Consider the following 20,748-nt stretch of genomic DNA (forward strand, 5'->3'; position numbering starts at 1 on the left):
GCCAGAAGGGAGTGGCAGGACATATTTAAAGTGATGAAAGGGAAGAACCTACAACCAAGATTACTCTACCTGGGAAAGATCTCATTCAGATTCGATGGAGAAATCAAAAGCTTTACAGACAAGCAAAAGCTAAGAGAATTCAGCACCACCAAACCACCTCTACAAAAAATGCTAAAGGAACTTCTCTAAGTGGGAAACACAAGAGAAGAAAAGGACCTGCAAAAACAAACCCAAAACAATTAAGAAAATGGTCATATGAACATACATATCGATAATTACCTTAAATGTGAATGGATTAAATGCTCCAACCAAAAGACACAGGCTTGCTGAATGGATACAAAAACAAGACCCATATATATATGCTGTCTACAAGAGACCCACTTCGGACCTAGGGACACATACAGACTGAAAGTGAGGGGATGGAAAAAGATATTCCATGCAAATGGAAATCAAGAAAAAGCTGGAGTAGCAATACTCATATCAGATCAAATAGACTTTAAAACAAAGAATGTTACAAGAGACAAGGAAGGACACTACATAAGGATCAAGGGATCAAAGAAGAGATAACAATTATAAATATATATGCACCCAACACAGGAGCACCTCAATACATAAGGCAACTGTTAACAGCTATGAAAGAGGAAATCGACAGTAACACAATAATAGTGGGAGACATTAACACCTCACTTACACTAATGGACAGATCATCCAAACAGAAAATTAATAATGAAACACACGCTTTAAATGACACAAAAGACCAGATAGATTTAATTGATATTTATAGGACATTCCATCTAAAAACAACAGAATACACTTTCTTCTCAACTGCTCATGGAACATTCTCCAGGATTGATCATATCATGGGTCACAAATCAAGCCTTGGTAAATTTAAGAATACTGAAATCTTATCAAGTATCTTTTCTGACCACCACACTATCAGACTAGATATCAATTACAGGATAAAAACTGTAAAAAATACAAACACATAGAGGCTAAACAATATGTTACTAAATAACCAAGAGATCACTAAAGAAATCAAAGAGGAAATTAAAAAATACCTAGAGACAAATGACAACGAAAACCTCGATCCAAAACCTATGGGATGCAGCAAAAGCCATTCTAAGAGGGGAGTTTATAGCAATTCAAGCCTACCTCAAGAAACAAGAAAAACGTCAAATAAACAACCTCACCTTGCACCTAAAGGAACAAGAGAAAGAAGAAAAACAAAACCCAAAGTTAGCAGAAGGAAAGAAATCATAAAGATCAGAGAAGAAATAAATGAAATACAAACAAAGAAAACAATAGCAAAGATCAATAAAACTTAAAGCTGGTTCTTTGAGAAGATAAACAAAATTGATAAACCATTAGCCAGACTCATCAAGAAAAAGAGGGAGAGGACTCAAATCCATAAAATTAGAAATGAAAAAGGAGAAGTTACAACAGACACCACAGAAATACAACACATCCTAAGAGACTACTACAAGCAAGTCTATGCCAATAAAATGGACAACCTGGAAGAAATGGACAAATTCTTAGAAAGGTATAACCCTCTGAGACTGAACCAGGAAGAAATAGAAAATATGAACAGACCAATCACAAGTAATGAAATTGAAACTGTGATTAAAAATCTTCCAACAAACAACAGTCCAGGACCAGATGGTTCCACAGGTGAATTCTATCCAACATTTAGAGAAGAGCTAACATCCATCCTCCTCAAACTCTTCCAAAAACTGCAGAGGAAGGAAAACTCCCAAACTCATTCTAGGAGGCCACCATCACCCTGATACCAAAACCAAACAAATATACTACAAAAAACGAAAACTACAGACCAGTATCACTGATGAACACAGATGCAAAACTCTTCAACAAAATATTAGCAAACAGAATCCAACAACACATTAAAAGGATCATACACCATGATAAAGTGGGATTTATCCCAGAGATGCAAGGATTCTTCAATATACGCAAATCAATCAATGTGATGCACCATGTTAACAAACTGAAGAAGAAAAACCATATGATCATCTCAATAGATGCAGAAAAAGCTTCTGACAAAATTCAACACCCATTTATGATAAAAACTCTCCAGAGAGTGGGCATAGAGGGAACCTACCTGAACATAATAAAGGCCATATACGACAAACCCACAGCAAACATCATTCTCAATGGTGAAAAACTGAAAGCATTTCCTCTAAGATAAGGAACAAGACAAGGATGTCCACTCTCAACACTATTATTCAACATAGTTTTAGAAGTCCCAGCCACAGCAATCAAAGAAGAAAAAGAAATAAAAGGAATACAAATTGGAAAAGAAGAAGTAAAACTGTCACCGTTTGCAGCTGACATGATACTATACATAGAGGATCCTAAAGATGTCATCAGAAAACTACTAGAGCTAATCAATGAATTTGGTAAAGTTGCAGGATACAAAATTAATGCACAGAAATCTCTTACATTCCTATACACTAATGATGAAAAATCTGAAAGAGAAATTAAGGAAGAACTCCCATTTACCATTGCAACGAAAAGAATAAAATACCTAGGAATAAACGTACCTAGGGAGACAAAAGACCTGTATGCAGAAAACTATAAGACACTGATGAAAGAAATTAAAGATGATACAAACAGATGGAGAGGTATACCATGTTCTTGGATTGGAAGAATCTATATTGTGAAAATGACTATACTACCCAAAGCAATCTATAGCTTCAACGCAATCCCTATCAAGTTACCAATGGCATTTTTCACAGAACTAGAACAAAAACTCTTAAAATTTGTATGGAGACACAAAAGGCCCTGAATAGCCGAAGCAGTCTTGAGGGGGAAAAAACGAAGCTGGAGGAATCAGACTCGCTGACTTCAGACTATACTACAAAGCTACAGTAGTCAAGGCAGTATGGTACTGGCACAAAAACAGAAATACAGATCAATGGAACAGGATAGAAAACCCAGAGATAAACCCAAGCACCTGTGGTCAACTAATCTATGACAAAGGAGGCAAGGATATACAATGGAGAAAAGACAGTCTCTTTAATAAGTGGTGCTGGGAAAACTGGACAGCTACATGTAAAAGAATGAAATTAGAATACTCCCTAACACCACGCACAAAAATAAACTCAAAATGGATTAGAGACCTAAATATAAGACCAGACACTATAAAGCTCTTAGAGGAAAACATAGGAAGAATACTCTTTGACATAAATTACAGCAAGATCTTTTTTGATCCATGTCCTAGAGTAATGGAAATAAAAACAAAAGTAAACAAATGGGACCTAATGAACCTTAAAAGCTTTTGCAAAGCAAAGGAAACTACAAACAAGACGAAGAGACAACCCTCAGAATGGGAGAAAATATTTGCAAACAAATCAATGGACAAAGGATTAATCTCCAAAATATATAAACAACTCATGCAGCTCAATATTAAAAAAAACAAACAACCCAATCCAAAAATGGGCAGAAGACCTAAATAGACATTTCTCCAAAGAAGACATACAGATGGCCAGAAGCACATGAAAAGCTGCTCAACATTACCAATTACTAGAGAAATGCAAATCAAAACTACAATGAGGTAACAGCTCACACCAGTTAGAATGGGCATCATCAGAAAATCTACAAACAACAAATGCTAGAGAGGGTGCGGAGAAAAGGGAACCCTCCTGCACTGTTGGTGGGAATGTAAATTGATATAGCCACTATGGAGAACAGTATGGAGGTTCCTTAAAAAACTAAAAACAGAATTACCATATGACCCAGCAATCCCACTACTGGGCACATACCCAGAGAAAACCATAATTCAGAAAGACACATGCACGCCAATGTTCACTGCAGCACTATTTACAATAGCCAGGTTATGGAAGCAACTTAAGTGCCCATCGACAGACGAATGGATAAAGAAGATGTGGTACATACATACAATGGAATATTACTCAGCCATAAAAAGGAACAAAACTGGGTCATTCATAGAGATGTGGATGGATCTAGAGACTGTCATACAGAGTGAAGTAAGTCAGAAAGAGAAAAACAAATATCATATATTAACGCATATATGTGGAACCCAGAAAACCGGTACAGATGAACTGGCTTGCAGGGTAGAAATTGAGACCCAGATGTACAGAACAAACGTATGGACACCAAGGGGGAAAGCGGTGAGGGGTGGTGGTGGTGTGATGAATTGGGACATTGGGATTGACATATATACACTAATATGTAGAAAATGGATAACTAATAAGAACCTGCTGTATAAAACAATAAATAAAATTCAAAAATACAGCATAAAATATTAATCTGCAGATGAAATCTGAAGGCTTCTCTCTCACCTACCAAAATGAGAAGTTAACCAATTATGACATTAAACTATCAACCCCTTGGTTATTAAACAGGCTTGCCCTTGGCAAGATACAAAATAGAAAAGTAATATTGCTGCAAACTACTTCCAGGTTACATTAAAATCCCTTTAAAAAAAATAAAGCAGTTCATAACTCAAAAGTCAATACTGGGTTTCACAAACACATTCAAAGTAAATTTTTTCCGAAAATAGAAAGGAAAATGTTTTGCTATCATTCAGCACCTTTGGTTTCAACTGCTGAAGTTTAAACAAATGGTAAAATTACATACAAATTCAATGAGAAACATACTTTTACAAAGCAAAATTTTTGTCCTCAATTTTATCTATATCCTAAGAGCTAAACTTAGACACCTAAGAGAGAAATGGTTAAGGAAATTATGGAACACTTACTCAAAAAATATAATCATCCATTAAAAAGTTTGTTTACAGAGTTTTTCCTAAAATTAAAAAAAAATTCGACCTGAAGAATCTTTTAAAATGTGTTCCTGTAAAATGGACCTCAGCAAAGTAAAAATATATTTATGCTTAAAAATATTAAACAAGAAAAATAAAGTGTTATCAGTATCAATACTGGCTGGTAATGACTGTCCTCTTTATTATATTTTCCAAATTTAACCATGACAAGAAAACATTATTTGAAATTAAAAAAAGACTAAAAGAACACGAGAGTACTTTGCAGATACAGGAAATGAAGATGCTCCTTCTCTGGGTGCTTGCAGCACCCTGGGAATTCCACTGACCAGAGTGAACAGCACCTGCTCCTGTTAGCTTCCCAGGCTGGGACTATGTATAAGCTGAGAACAAGAAGTGTGTTTTAATCATCTGTGTATTTCCAGTGACTGGCCTCTGGCACTTGGTTCAGTAAAGGTTTGGCATAAGGGGAGAATAATAAATCTATTAACCATTTTACATTCAAAACACTCCTTGGTTTTTTAAAATAAAATTAAAATTTTTAAATGAAACATATCTTACATATGAGCTAAAAAACATTTCTTTAGATGAGTTTGAATTTATTGTTAACCCAAATAGAATAATGAATGCTATTTTCAAATAGTACAAAATGAAACAACAAGTACAAAACCAAGATATTCAACTACCAAATTCAATCAATGGCAGATCAAAATCATTATCTATCCTTTCTTATCTTTATCAATACTTACTCTTGAGAGATTCTGATGAGGAGAGTCACAAACGTTTTCACGGGTACTTTCATTCCTATAATTATGCTTTCTTGGGCTCTTGGGTCGTGTCCGACTTGGCATATCACTATCTGAGGGTCCAGATGCATCCATCTTCGAGAAAAGGAAAATGAGTTTTTAAAAATCATATATGTAGTACTGAAACTAGAATCAACCCAAATGTTCAAATATTGACAAACTTCATTTTACACTATCAAAATATTTCACTAATTATCCCTTAATCCCATCCCTTAATACCACTGATTTCATCAGAAAAGTTCTTAAGTACAGAAAGTTTTCAATAATTCTAACTTGCACTTGAAAGATCAAATTTTATATCACTAACAAATAGTTGTTTTCCTTAAAAGAACAGGTTCGTTTCCTTCATTTTCAAGAAAATATCTGCCAAACACCCAAGTCTGACTAACCACAGTTTGTCAGTTGTACCTTCAAGTAAAAATGGTATTCCATGAAAGGAGCCAGTTTTATTTCACAACTTAAACAATCCCACAAGTATTATACTCTTCCTCAAGACAAACACCACACTTTGGCAAGCAGAAGTGCCTTATATGTGCCTCCCATTTCATCACTCAGAACGTTAAAAACACCCATACACAAGGACAAGATTTAATATTAATAATTTTTACTGCTTCATCAAGAACATTCTTAAGTGAAACTAGCATATTTTTACTGTGTCTGGAGGGGAAGAACACAATGACTACTAGCACATTTTGGTGACATTGCCTTGATTCATGCTAAGGTGCCAACAGTTTACCCATCAATTGCTTTTGCACCATTAGTACACATGTCAACACAGTGATGGCAAATGATGTCTTAGTGTTATTACAAAATAGCTCTGAATTCAGCCACCCTGAAAAATTCTCAGCAACCCCAGGGGTCTGAAGACCACACTTTTAGCACTGCTATAATAACACATGTAAAGGAAAGTTTATCGCAGTATTATTCAAAATGTCAAAAAGCTTGAAACAAAATGTCTATGCCCATCAACAGAGAAATAGCTTAATAAATAATTGCACCTCACCCGTAGAAAATTAAGATGCCATTAGAAAGACTAGATTAGAAAGACTAGATTAGAGCTGTATCTGTTGACTTGCAGGGATTTGCAATAGGTGTACTGTGCACTGTGAAAAGAAATGTGTATAACACAAAACTTGTTTTAAAAAAAAGTATAAGCACACACACGTATGTATATACAAAATTTTACAAGCACAGTAAAAAAAAAAAAAAGGAAATATATACACTTGGTTTCTAACATGGTTTGAGGGGCCAACTTACGTGAATAACAGAACACAAAAAAAGAACACAGAACATCTAGCAAAAAAGGTTAAAGAAAATATGCACATACAACGCAATCATATTTATTTATCAAGTAAAATCACAAGGGACACATCAAGTAGGGATATATACAAAGAGAAATTACATTTTAAGGAAAAAAGACAACGATTGCCTTTTATACTCACGTGGGCATCTGAAGATCCAGATGAATGAACATCTGATGATCTGGTCTGCAAGCATTAAAAATAAAAACCAACATTTAAATAATCAGAAAATGTATTATGCTAACAAAACAAGTATTTCTCGTGTTACACAATCTTTCCAAACTTGTAGCAATTTCTTCTCAGCTAATAAAACCTAACAAAGGCAATCTCTGACTTACAAACAAAAATTGTGATCCAAAATAAATGTGTCAGTCAAGTTCAGTCTTCAAATAATGGCACTTTCCAATAAGGTCAAGTGTTAAAGCTTCACCTGATTTTGTTTTAGTTGATCTACATTTCAGATTACATATGGCATATAATAATTTATTTGATTTTTCACTATGCAGCAAAGGATGAAGAAGCCAAGCTATAACACTATTAACTAAATAAATAATATGTGGTATCTTTCTTAAGTTTTAATTGGAGGCCCAGAATTTAACTCTGGTACTGAGTTGTTTTTATTTTTCAAGGTATTGGGTAGTGAGATTTTACTTATTTTATATATATATTTAAGTATTAAAAGTGAAATCAAGAATCTTGAGATCACAAGTACCTCATCGATCCTAGCTCCCAGTTCTAGATTTCAAATGTAATGCACAAGACAATATATTCATTTTTAAGAAAAAATTGAAGATTTGTATGATGTAGAAAAAAGCCAGTAAGATTCCTATGGGTCCACACAGTACTACTTTACTTATCTTGTTGAAACATAAGGCTAAGAACAGCTGATCGGATTTTCATACTGAATCAATTTATTCCTCTGAACTCCATACTGAACCCTAGGCAAAATCAGCCCAAGACAACCAAGCACTGAGCCACCAGCCATCTCCATTCTTTCTACCCATCTTTTTTCTGTCCCCAACTTTTATTGTGTCCCTCCTATTTCACTTTCTTCTCCCTGCTAACCTTTCCTAAAAGGCAAGGTAGCATGAAAGAAATTTTTTTATATTTAAATTTAACCCTGTGGGGCTTCCCTGGTGGCACAGTGGTTGAGAGTCCGCCTGCCGATGCAGGGGACACGGGTTCGTGCCCCGGTCCGGGAAGATCCCACATGCCACGGAGCAGCTGGGCCCGTGAGCCACGGCCGCTGAGCCTGCGCGTCAGGAGCCTGTGCTCCGCAATGGGAGAGGCCACAACAGTGAGAGGCCCGCGTACCGAAAAAAAAAAAAAAAAAAAAAAAAAAAAAAAAATTTAACCCTGTGAAACCTACTCTGAATCAGTTTGAAATGCACCCATTTGCAGACACTTAAAAAATACAAGAGAATAAATAACTCCTCTTAAAAAAGAAAAAAACAGCTCCATCAAGAGACTGAGTGAATTGAGGAGAAAAAAAAAATTCAACTGCCTTCTAATATACCACTGTTAACCTGCTAGGTAACAAAAATAACACGGTAATCATAATAGTGAGAAAAACATAAAACACCTAGAAACCAACTAAAGAAATATGTACCACCTGTGCGAAGAAAATACAAACTTCACAGAAGAGTTGTTATTCAAGTCAACTTTTGAAAAGATTTATCACATTCCTAGATGGGAAAACTCATTATTAAGACAAAGTCAACTACACCTAAATTTATTTATGCATTTAATGCAATTTCATTCCACAGCTCAAAATCCTAAAGGGAAGTCTCTGCAAGGGGACAAGGGGGATTGCCAAAAATAATTCTGAAGTTCACCCAGAAGAATAAGCACAAAAGAGCAGCTAAGAAAGTGCTACCCTTTCTTTAATCTATGCCACCACATCCATAACATCATTTCTAGGATTTAAAAATAACAGCATGGCTTAGGACGATGCATCAGCTGATTTCAATTAACCTAAGATGGTCATATTTACTGCAAACCAAACATTTTCCACTGATACGCTACACAGCATCAGAATGAAATTTTAGGCTTGAGAACAGTTAAAGAGATGCAAATACTAGTGAATAAAATTTTTAAAGGAATAACCAACTTCTAAAGCTAATGGTCCAGGTAAGCAGTAAATGTAATGCTATTTCTGAAGCCGAGTCTCTCCCTCTGCTTAATCTGGAACTGCACTATGTTATTTGTCTTGGGTTTGGGTTTTATGTTTTTACTGAAGAACAGTAAATTAGTGATGCTTAAAGATCTTCTGAAGTCCACAGCACAATTCCTCATCCAAATGAAAAGACCCAAAAGCAAGAAATGAAAAGGCAAAATAAGGGAGATTTGAAGCAATAAAGAAGCAGACACAAGAAAAACTTATCTCAAGTTTGAGAAAGCAGATACAGTACAGATGTGGGGAAGGACAGCAAGGGGGAAAAAAAAAGGATCATTCTGATGGCTGCTGAGGAGACAGAGGTGAAGCCAACTAAACGATACCATAAAACTTTTTTTTCCAGCTGCTCCTACTTTACGTCAATTGAAAAACCGCCACACCTGAGTTTTCAAATTAGCAAGCTACCCACAGCAACATTCCTCCAACACCTCCACTCTGCCTAGTCCCCTCTCCATTCCCATCTGCCTCCTTCCTCCTCACATCCTCTAAAGCATCAACTTAACATTTCCACAAGTTTAACAATCACTCCCAGAGGAAGCATATCAACACTTTTATTGTGCTGAGATGACTCCCAATTCCTTATCTTCAACCTTGGTGCCTCTCCTGGGTTCCAATCTGTTCTTAAACAACTTCCTGGACATCTTCACCTGCATATCTGCAAGTTCCTCACATCCTATATATATAAAATATAGTTTCCTCCCAAACTAGCTTCTCCTGTTGACCTTCTTACTTCTGACACCGAATGGTAACTCTCAATCAGTCATAACATGGAAGTAGTAAAATGTTAAGAGCACAGACTCTGGAATCAGACTTCCTGTTTTTAGCACTTACCAGCTTTGTAAACTTGGGCCTAGTTCCTTCATCTGTAATGCTGAATAGCACCTGCCTTATAGGATTGTTGTGAAGGACAAAGACAGGTGAAGCACTAAGAACAGTGTTTGGTACACAGAAGTGCTCAATGAGTGTTAGCCAGCAGCATTTTACCAGGGTCATCCTTGACTACTTCCCTATCCCCCATAACCAACTGAGTCAAATTCTGTTCACCCCACCTCTACTGAAATTCTTCTCTGGGGGCCCTTTTTACTAAAGACACTATTGTGGTTCAGATCTTCCCTTTATTCAACCCATTTACTGGGCAACCACTTACTGGTACTGTGCCTTACATCAGAGATATAAATGTTCTTAGGAGCTAATAAATAAGAGAGACAAGTAAAACAGTGCGGCTACACCACCAGAGCACAGAGGGCAAGCAAATCTTAATGGGAGTGGGGACGACGTCAGAAAAGCTTCCCAAAGAGTATCTGAGGTGAGATTTTTGAAGCAATCTTTAATATTTATCAGCAGCACTACAAAAATCTTCAAACTAATCCTCCTCACTCCCAAATTCTTCCTAAACTATGTCTCCAGAAGAGCTTTCCTAAAGGACTTTCCTGCCTTGAATCTTCCATGGCTTTCTAATTTTATTCCATAGGTTTTAAAGCCGCCACAATTTAGCTCAAACTTATCCTTCCGTCTCAGAAACTTTTATCCCTATGCAAATGTCCTATATACATTGGCTAAACCAGAACATGTATCAATCCATTTGCCAGTGATTTATTTTCTTTACCTCACCCATCTCTTTTTTATACCTCTACGTCTACCCTTCAAAACTCTGTTCATTGTTCAAAAGACTCAAACTCCTCCATTCCTGAAGCCTCCCCACCCCACCCTCCAATCAACCATATGTCATTTCTTTCCCTAAAGTTTTAGACGCTTCTGATGGCTCCGCTTTGAACTATCATGTGTTGACTCTTTTTCCACGAGACAGCATGTTCCCCAAAACTGATTATCATCTTATTTAATTTTTTCTTCCTCAGAGTCAAACAAAATCTGGCAAGTGACGGAGCCTCAATAAACTTGCTGACGTACCCAGTTGGAACAAGTACCTACACAACAAAATTGCACTCCTCACTATCAACATACTAAGCTGTCCACTCACCAACAAGTAACAGCTACCTAGCTGAATACCACTTTCCAAGACAAACCGAAGTCTACCTCTCAAAAAAATTCATCAAATCTATTGAGTTAAATAATAAACCTGAAATTATCCTTAAAATTACATCCAAAACACGACCAATACATGAAAAGTTGTAAGTACGTTTTGAATGATCTGTAATCTAAAATGAGGAAAGCCTGGTAAAGAAAATTAACTGCTCAAGGAAGAGACATCTAACAGTACCAAAAAGCCTCAAGTGCTATTGGCAAATGCATCTTGCTTTAAAAAAAAATTATTTCAGCAAAGTATCTGGCATGTGGCCAATCTGCAATAAACTGTTAAAGCTACTTAACAGTACAAGAGGCAAATTATTTGTAATATTAATATCTTTGAGTTTAACATCCTGTAGGAAGTTTGGGGCTCCTTTTTGTTCCTTTGTTTTTGTTTTTCAAAAATGATGTTCTTTGTAAAAAGGGATAGAGAGGCAGGAGTCTTCAACTTGCATACCAAATGAGCCCTCCTCTCATTTGCCTTACTGGCAAATGAGTATCTTTTTGTCAATTTATCATACTTTCCAGGAAAAAAAAAAAAAAGCTTCAGGAATAAAAACTAGAAGAGAATAAAAACTAGACTTTCAGGGCTTCCCTGGTGGCACAGTGGTTGAGAGTCCGCCTGCCGATGCAGGGGACACGGGTTCGTGCCCTGGTTCGGGAAGATCCCACATGCCGCGGAGCGGCTGGGCCCGTGAGCCATGGCCGCTGAGCCTGCGCGTCTGGAGCCTGTGCTCCGCAACGGGAGAGGCCACAACAGTGAGAGGCCCGCCTACCGCAAAAAAAACACAAAAAACAAAAAAAAAACAACTAGACTTTCCGAAAACAAATAGTTCAATCCAATAAGACAGAAAATTTTAAAAACCATATTAATAGTCATATTCGAGCACCAGTGCTACAAATACTCGAATTTCTAAAAGACACCAATCAAGAAAACAAAAGTTCCTAATTCCTCTCTTCACCCCAAAACACAGCCTTCCACCCAAAAAACTAACCACCTTATATTTTAAGATAAGACGGTTATCTTATCTTACAACCATATCATAATAAAGATTCAGTTTAAACTAAAACTGGAGAACAACAGAGCCTAATTTTTAAAGGTTTGTGTTTTGTTTGGAGTTTTTGATCATATTTAATTCTTTCATAGCTTCAGGTACCACCAAAAAAATGTACACAAGCAGTAATATATACCTAAGGATGATAAGCCTTGAATGGATCCTCATTATATCAATACATATTTCGTACAACTGAAATACTTTTGTTAATCAGCAATTAAAATAGTTCCCACACCAATTTTGCACTGGGTGTCCAAGGAAGCCAGCAGTATTTCCTACTTAGCCATTTACCTCTCTAACCCAATTTTTGACACTATGGCAAAAAATAAGCACTGTCACAGAGTGAAATAACAGGGCACACAATTCCATTATATTAGTAGTACTACCAGCACAGGAGCTGCAGAGGGAACGAGAACACCACATTCTCTTCATATCCTCATTGTGCTGAGCAAACAACTCTTACAATCAAAATAAATTAATTTTTATAAATTAAATTCTAATTTTATATACTAAATTTAACATTTTTCTAAGCAAACAATTATAGGCTCTTTGCCTCTCCTCCCAAAATCAAAGCTACAACATGGTACCCCTCTCCCCCAAAGCATCATTTTAGTCTGGTGATACAAGAATAAATGCACAGGAAATTTTTAGCTAATTCCTAAAACATTTACTGAATTTCTATATTTGTCAGGCTTTAAAATAAAAAGTACAGCAAAATTACAAAGAAAATAAAGGGTCTCTTCATCAGGGACAACTACACATAAAGGTTAAATCATTTGACTATACAAACTTAAAATGTGATTTTTAAAGCTAAAAGAAACTGTAGAGGTTATCTAATTTAATCTCTTTATTTTGTAATTAAGACATATCAAATAATTTTGCCATTGTCAATAGCAAAAAAACCTATTATACATTTCATTTGTTAAATTACCTCAATACCTTAAATTACCTCAATTAGCTCCTTTTTTTTTTTTACTGAGGTATAAATGACATACAACACTGTATTAGTTTTGGGTATACAACATAATGATTCAGTATTTGTATACACTGCAGAAAGATCATCACAATAAGTCTAGTTAATGGCCGTCACCAAACATAGTTACAGAGTTTTTTCTTCTTGTGATGAGAACTTTTAAGATCTACTCTCTTCTTAGCTTTCAAATATGCAATACAGTATTATTAACTATAGTCACCATGCTGTACATTACATCCTCTCGTACATTTTAAAATTAACATTTTCCTCAGGGTCTAGAAATACGATTAACAAGCATCCCTACCCATAGCAATGGGAATTTAACTACCAAAGAGTAAGAATGAGCATGAAACTAAAGAATTTTTTACTCCATCTGTATGGTAGACTATGTCACTCATCTGCACTCCCCAGAGGAAGAAATCAAAACAGAGATCAAAGGCTAGAAATTCCAAACACTGTCATATTAACCAAAATGATCTTATACTCTCTCCAATAAATTCTGGACTTGTGTTAGAAATAGAAAGCAGTAATCTGAGCAGTCATTATGATAACAGATTCTGAATCTCAGGATTAGAACTTAGCCTGACATTTTGAAAAGTAAGTACTTTTTACTTCCTCTAAGAACAAAGGGGAGAGAGGAAAGGAACTAAGTTTTTTTATGTACTTGATATTCACTCATTTAATCCTTACATGAACCCTGTAGAAAAGGGATTATGTCCATATTACGAACAAGGAAATTGAGGCTGAAAAGTTTAAGCAATTTGCCTTGATATCGCAAATATAATTTATTGCCAAGTCAGGATTTGAATCCAAATACCTTTTGTTTGTTATCAAAATCCATAATCTCTCCACTACATCATGCACCCTCCTGAGATATTTTACAGACATCGGTAGATCTCTTAACAGCATCAACTGATTATAATCTAAAGCAATATAAACTAAAAAGATTACTGGAAGATCCAACAATTTACTTACAGGGAACAGCCACACAGTCACAACCGTGAGAAGTACTACTAGAGAAGGAGGCCTGAACATATATATACATTAATGTTTTCAATGTACCCAAAGCCTCAAACAGAAGATACTTAAAATATTACGCTGAGTAGAAACAAAACTAGTGAGGCTTGTGCGTGAATTTTATGGATGCACTAGCTTTAGTAACAGTTCCCTAATAGTAAGCAGGGCTGTTTTTGTCAAGAGTCCGCTGAGGAAGTGGGCAGTCAGGTACCCAACTATGCCCCTCCTCACCAAGGAGAAATGTACTGGGGAGGGGAGAAACAAACAAGGAGTAAACGCAGGTTGTAGAGCAACCAAGACTGGCCCTCTACCACAGTTTCTACATAACTAAAAGATTTCTGGTAAATCCATCACTAATTACGAACTAATTATAAACATCATTCACCAAATGGCATAAAGACTATGATTTAACAGAAACTGAGAAAGCAGGTGTATAATAGCTTATGTTTCCCAGAACAAACTGTACAAACAAGACTAGCCCCGTCTACCGTAAACGTAACTTCCTCATAACCTACTTACTATAATACACACTCTTTAAGATGTAAGTCCTTAGAACCTTTAAGTATTACACTTCTTGCATCAGCATCAAAAAGCTTAACAAGTACTTCGGGCACTACTACTTTTAATATCGTGTTGGAGATGAAAAACTCGAAGCAAAAAACGATTAAGTGACTGACCCGTCCAGGATGGCAACTTAGGACCTGATGCTAATCACAACCTGACTAACGCTAAACGACTTCTACAGCTCAGTGCTTTCACAATACGTGCACACGGTTCCCTGTAAACTCAAAAGCAATTTACTACTTAGGTGGCTTCCAAGTCTATGAAAGTTTTCCTTTCAGAAGAAGCGGAAGACCCCGAGTCCTCGAAAACGAGCCCTCCAACGAAGGGCTCATTCTACACTTCCTCTTATGTGAGCTAAGACCACGTGTAGAGCGTAGCATTAACCTTGGCGAGGCATCACCGCAAAGGAGAACTGCACTTCCAACCCCGCTTCCTTCCACTATTGGCCCTCCCCTCACAATTTGCGGCCCTAGAGATTTATTCCCTGGAGGACGTGAAGGAACTAGAGCGAGGCCGGAAGCGTGCGAGATCCAAACCCAAAGAGCCGAGGAAACAGAGGCAGACACTTAAGCACCGGGAAGCGATTCCCGCCTCTCCCAGGCTCTGTCCCGCGGCCTCAGAGCTCAATAAGCTGAAATACAGGGGCGCGTTTTCCCGACTTCAGACCTCAGTCTAAATCACTGATTTCACTCCAGTGCTAAGCGGGAGCCGAACTACTCAGGCCACCCGCCCTGGGCCCGCCAGTCTCGAGCCGAATCCAGGCTGGGACTAAGGGGAGATACCAGGCCTCTCAACCTGCGCACCACGGTGCGTCTGCGCCCGGCCTACCGTCGCGACCAGAACGCGGACCCCCACCCCAATCTCCTCCCTCTGGCCAGAAGCGTCTGTAGTCCCCAGACGACAGTGATACACTCACTGACTTACTAAGTCCTCTAAGAAATTACCTTTGAACTGGCCTTCTGAGAGCCGCCTGGCGTTTTGTCCGCCATCTTGAGCTTTGCCCCTCCTTCGGCAGCGGCAGCAGCGCGGGCGAGTCGAGCGCCGAAAGACTGGATCTCAGCGGAGCCCGCCTGAGGCGCGTGCAAGGCCGAATAGTCGACTGCCGAGTTGGCGAAATTCAAGAGGAGCTTCGCCACGTGACTTCGGTGTTGGTCATTTCCCGGGCCCGCCCATTCCGCTGAATATTTGGGGGCGTTTCTGTGGCGTGTTGCGTTATTGGGCCCGAGAATTTAGAGAATCTTCTTGTCCTGGCTTTCAGGGCCGGTCGATAGTTCACTCTTTTTCCAGCACCAACCCTTGGTAGGTGCGAGCCAGTTGCACTTGCTGGGCGAGGAGGGAAAGTCTTCTTAAAGAAGAAATGCGTCGTCAGCTGGGGAGGAGCCTTTACTTCAACTCAGAAAATAAATCTGGAGCCGACCGGGGTCCGGTGCTCCGTGGACAGAGATGGTGTTCGCGCCACCTCTGTCGCTCACACCCTAGTGGGAAAGGCAAACTTGCAGTCTGTTCAAGTTAATTTAAAATAGAGTGGTGTCCGGAAGCGGAGGAGGGAAGCTTTTGACCCAACCTGAGATTCCGGCAGTGGGGTTATCGGATAGACTCTGGGTCAAAACGGGTACATGCAGAGAGAGGGTGAATGAAAGAAAAATCATAAACAGATGGTATTCTAAATCTAGCATCCATGTAAGTTGTGTGTCATTTAAGAATTACATTCTACGGTTTTTTCATTTTTAATCACATAAATGGGGGAGCACCATAAACCTTTCTGTACTTAGCTTTTTGGTTTTTGGTTTTTTAAATTCTTAATAGGATCTATAGTCAAAGAAGGAAAGCTTGCTTGAGGTCATTCCTGAGCCAAGCCAGGCAAGGAAAATGGAAAGGGCATTCCAGGAAGAGGGAGTCGTTGAAATAAAAGCCTGGTGGCATGAATCAGGACAGCCCTGTGGTGCAGTCACATTAAGCAGTCCCGTTTTATTAGACCAGGTTTTGGGAATCGACGTGGCTGGAGAAGTAGATGGGAGCAAGCTCACACAGGGCCCTGAGGTAACCAGTGTGCTTAGGGAGTTAGAATTCTATTCCAAGGATGAAGAGCGGCCCTCAACACAGTTAAGTAGGGCTGTGATATGATCAGATTTTAAGTTTTAAAAGATTGCTCTGGGCTTCCCTGGTGGCGCAGTGGCTGGGGGTCCGCCTGCTGATGCGGGGGACGCGGGTTCACGCCCCGGTCCGGGAGGATCCCACGTGCTGCGGAGCGGCTGGGCCCGTGGGCCGTGGCCGCTGGGCCTGCGCATCCGGAGCCTGTGCTCCGCGGCGGGAGAGGCCACAGCGGTGGGGGACCCGCGTACCGCAAAAAAAAAAAAAAAAAGATTGCTCTGAGCACTGGGGGAAGGGAGGAAGAAGGGTTCATGACTTTCTCCTGAATTCATTTATTCAAAATATTTTTGAGCCCGTTTTGTGTGTAAAAGCCTGCACGAAATGTTGAGAGGCTTACAGAGATGCCTAAAACACATTATCTTCCTATGATTTAAGATTTAATGAGGAACAAAACAAAAAAAAAAGATTTAATGAGGAATAGGGGAGAGAAGGGAACAACAGACTAACGCTGTAGAATTCAATTTATGCTGCAAGGAAGGGTCATTAGCTGTGGGAACCCTGAAAGAATTCATTCTAAAGGTAGGGGTTGGGCAAAGAGATGGGGGGAGGTTTCCCAGAGAAGGAAGTATTTGAGCCAACTCTGAGGAAGTAGAATTTTGTCTGTTGGATGGTGTTGGGGGGGAGAGGGAGGGGAGGTTGGCGTGGTGGTGAGGGAAGCTGGATCTGACACATGGAAAGACTCACAGTCGTATGTGCCAGACTGAGGAATCAGCAGGCCAGGTAGGGCTCCTGTTCTGTGTGAGGGGTTGGGCGTAGAAGAACAGACAGTAAACAAATGAGCAAACAAGGAAAGGTCAGAAAGTAACAAGTGCTACACTTGAAATGGAATGGTGCTTTACATTCTCTAGTCCTGCTGAATTTATTTTCGAGCCCAGCTTTTTTCACTTCTGGGCTTCTCCCCCCCAATTAGTCCTGACTGCTAGTTGAAGGCTAATCAATTTCTTTTTATACTCTTATTGAAGATATCCCTTCCTCCAGGAAGACTTACAGGCCTCCCTCCCCTACCAAGCCTAAGAAAGAGACTCTGCTTCTGTTACCATAGGAACCTGTTTCGCACTCAAGATGCTCATTGCACCAGATCTTCATTGTCTGTTTACAATCTAGGATTAGAAAATGAAATCATCAGCTGAGATGAAGGGAGAATTGTGGGCTTGGCCGTGCCTAGTCATGTTCTGGCAATGCTGCAGGCTGACTTTGTCACTGTAAAGTGAATACATTCATACTTTTCATTTAAATCCCTAAAGTCCTACTTCACATAAAAATCATTTTTATTAAATGTTTACTCCTAAAGACTTGAACATAAAGGAACATAGACTTCTCCTCTCTCTTCTTTTTCATACAGTAAAGCCCCAAAGGAAGTCAAACAAATATGACCTGACTAGAAATGGTACATAGGCATTTATTAAGGCCGAATTAAGTACACTCTTAAAAACTCACAATCACGGGCTTCCCTGATGGCGCAGTGGTTGAGAATCTGCCTGCTAATGCAGGGGACACGGGGTTCGAGCCCTGGTCTGGGAGGATCCCACATGCCGCGGAGCAACTAGGCCCGTGAGCCACAATTACTGAGCCTGCGCGTCTGGAGCCTGTGCTCTGCAACAAGAGAGGCCGCGACAGTGAGAGGCCCGCGCACCGCGATGAAGAGTGGCCCCCACTTGCCACAACTAGAGATAGCCCTCGCAGAGAAACGAAGACCCAACACAGCAAAAATTAATTAATTAATTAATAAACTCCTACCCCCATCATCTTCTAAAAAAAAAACAAAAAACTCACAATCACAATTAAGAGCAGCTTCCCTCAATAGGTACATGTAAGTTGTGGCCCTGTTACTCAAGCCACAAATCAAAGAGGATGAAAGGGCATGAATATGAATATGAATGGAAGTTTACAGAACCTGAAATTTTTAATTAGATTCACAATTATTATTGCCAAGTGACTACACATGAAGAGTAAGAAAATCATACCATTTACTGAAATTAGTATTACTTTTTTACAATCACACTGAACCCATACCATCCTTCTCTTCCTGGCGTGTTGGTTCTCTAGTCCTACAGCTGTCATCTGTTTTCAAGAGTTCTCCCCAAAGCTACATTTGACCGAGATTACAGAGTAGTGCCAGATGCAGTCCACAGAGGTGTTTTGTTTGGCTCAAGTAGGGAGGGTTTTTTCTTTGAATTTTGAGCATTTTTTAATTGGGAGACTTGACTTTTTTCTACTCAGGATTTCCAGTTTTTCTTGAAACATGGGCAAGTCTGGGAAAAACCCGGTGGAGGTGAGCCACAGGGAGCTCTTGGGTAGGGGGTCTCGGGTTCACCAGGGCTTCACCACACACGGTGGACAAGTGCCCCACACAGGCCTGCTTGTAGGCCTATGAGTTATCTACTTCTCATGTACAATGTAAGTCTCAGCAGGGGTAATGATCAAAATATTTAACTATCAGTCCCCCGGCACCAAGGAGAACTGACTTACCTGTTAGGCATAGAAGGCGCAGTGCCTAGGGCCCATTTACTTTTAGGGGCCTCCCAAAGTGTTTTAATTTCTTTTAGAATAAGGGCCGGGGGAAGATGGAGTGGAGAGGCTGAAACAATAGCAGCATTTCACAGTACACGCAGTGAAAGGTAGAGACCTTAAAAATGATTGCCCTAAGGTTAACATCTCCTCTATTGTGCCAATGAACTGCTCCTACTTGGTGGCACTTTCTTTCTAGAGAATTTTTAAGCAGCTCTCCCTGCTCTTTAGGCTTCAGGATATAGGTTGGTGAAAGGACAATCCCATCCATTTGTTCATTTGGCAGTTATTGAATTTCTAGCATGTGCCAGGCTCTGCAGAAAGAAGATAAAAGGGAGGAAGGGAGAGCTAAAAATCCGACTTAGCTTATCTGCTGAGAGATCCTAGCCGCTTCTAGGAATAGTCAGGTGACAGCCTCCAAGGAGGGTGTGGTCTGTGTGGACTGGAAGATTCTTTCTGATTAACCTGATCGCCTGCCCCACCCCACAATGCTAGCCTGACAAGTAAAATTTCAGTGGCAATAACAGCTTCTCCTTTTTCTCCCCCCACCAGCAAAAAAAATGTACTTATTGATGATATATAGAATTCCTTTGACAATAGTAATTAGCAGTGGAATTTTTTTTAACTACAATGCCCGGGATGTAGGGAGGTAAGAAGTATATAAAAACAGTGTCCGAGGGCTTCCCTGGTGGCGCAGTGGTTGAGAGTCCACCTGCCGATGCACACAGGTTTGTGCCCCGGTCCGGGAAGATCCCACAAGCTGCGGAGCGGCTGGGCCCGTGAGCCATGGCCACTGAGCCTGCGCGTCCGGAGCTTGTGCTCCGCAATGGGAGAGGCCGCAGCGGTGAGAGGCCCGCGTACCGCAAAAAAAAAAAAAAAAAAAAAAAACCAGTGTCAGAAAGCATATAGCCCAAGAATGGTCTGGTGACATGTTGAAGATAATAAAAATTGCTATTTTAGCTTTGATCCTGGAGAGATTACCCTTACTGTGTAGCAATTATTGTATCAACAATATAGTAAAACCTAGGATGGGCCAGATAGGGTATTGTGGAAATGGGTGTTTCTAAGTTTGTGTGTGTATGTGTGTGTGTGAAAAAGGAGGACTGAAGGTGCCCAGGGCAAGTCACAACAACGGAGCAGAGGGCAACGTCTCCTAGGGAGAACTCACTTGCCATGGCCTGGCAGTCCAAAGGTGGGCTTGGCTTGGACCACCAGGTAATATAAAGGCTAGGTGGAGAATGAAGTTATGGAGAGAAAATAAAACAAGACTGCTTCTCTCCTCAAGTTCATTTGGTTGCCAACAACAGAAGCCCAGCCGCAGTGGTCTTAAGCACATAAGACTCTGTTTTCACAGTGCTATCATGGTAAGTCTTTCTCTTAAGGAACATGGCATACTTTCCTTCTTTTCCAAGTTTT

At 39.5% G+C, this 20,748-nt stretch overlaps 1 protein-coding gene across 4 annotated transcripts in view; it reads right to left on the minus strand.

Annotated features, from left to right (window-relative positions):
- The window catches only part of U2SURP (U2 snRNP associated SURP domain containing), a 51,718-nt gene extending 35,991 nt beyond the window's left edge, over positions 1–15,727 (minus strand). For 3 of the 4 annotated variants that reach the window (XM_081235447.1, XM_081235448.1, XM_081235446.1), the window contains exons 1-3: positions 15,618–15,719; positions 7,005–7,049; positions 5,506–5,637 (exon numbers count right to left, since the gene is read on the minus strand). In XM_081235447.1, the coding sequence (XP_081091573.1) occupies positions 5,506–5,637; positions 7,005–7,049; positions 15,618–15,662 (222 nt within the window). In that variant the 5' untranslated portion in view covers positions 15,663–15,719. Of the gene's footprint in view, positions 1–5,505; positions 5,638–7,004; positions 7,050–15,617 lie in introns of all 4 variants that reach the window. The other variant, XM_081235449.1, reaches the window with a different exon arrangement.
- Positions 15,728–20,748: the final 5,021 nt, after the last annotated feature.

Source organism: Mesoplodon bidens (genome assembly GCF_964165515.1).
Source record: "Mesoplodon bidens genome assembly, chromosome: 5".
Lineage (NCBI taxonomy): Eukaryota > Metazoa > Chordata > Mammalia > Artiodactyla > Ziphiidae > Mesoplodon > Mesoplodon bidens.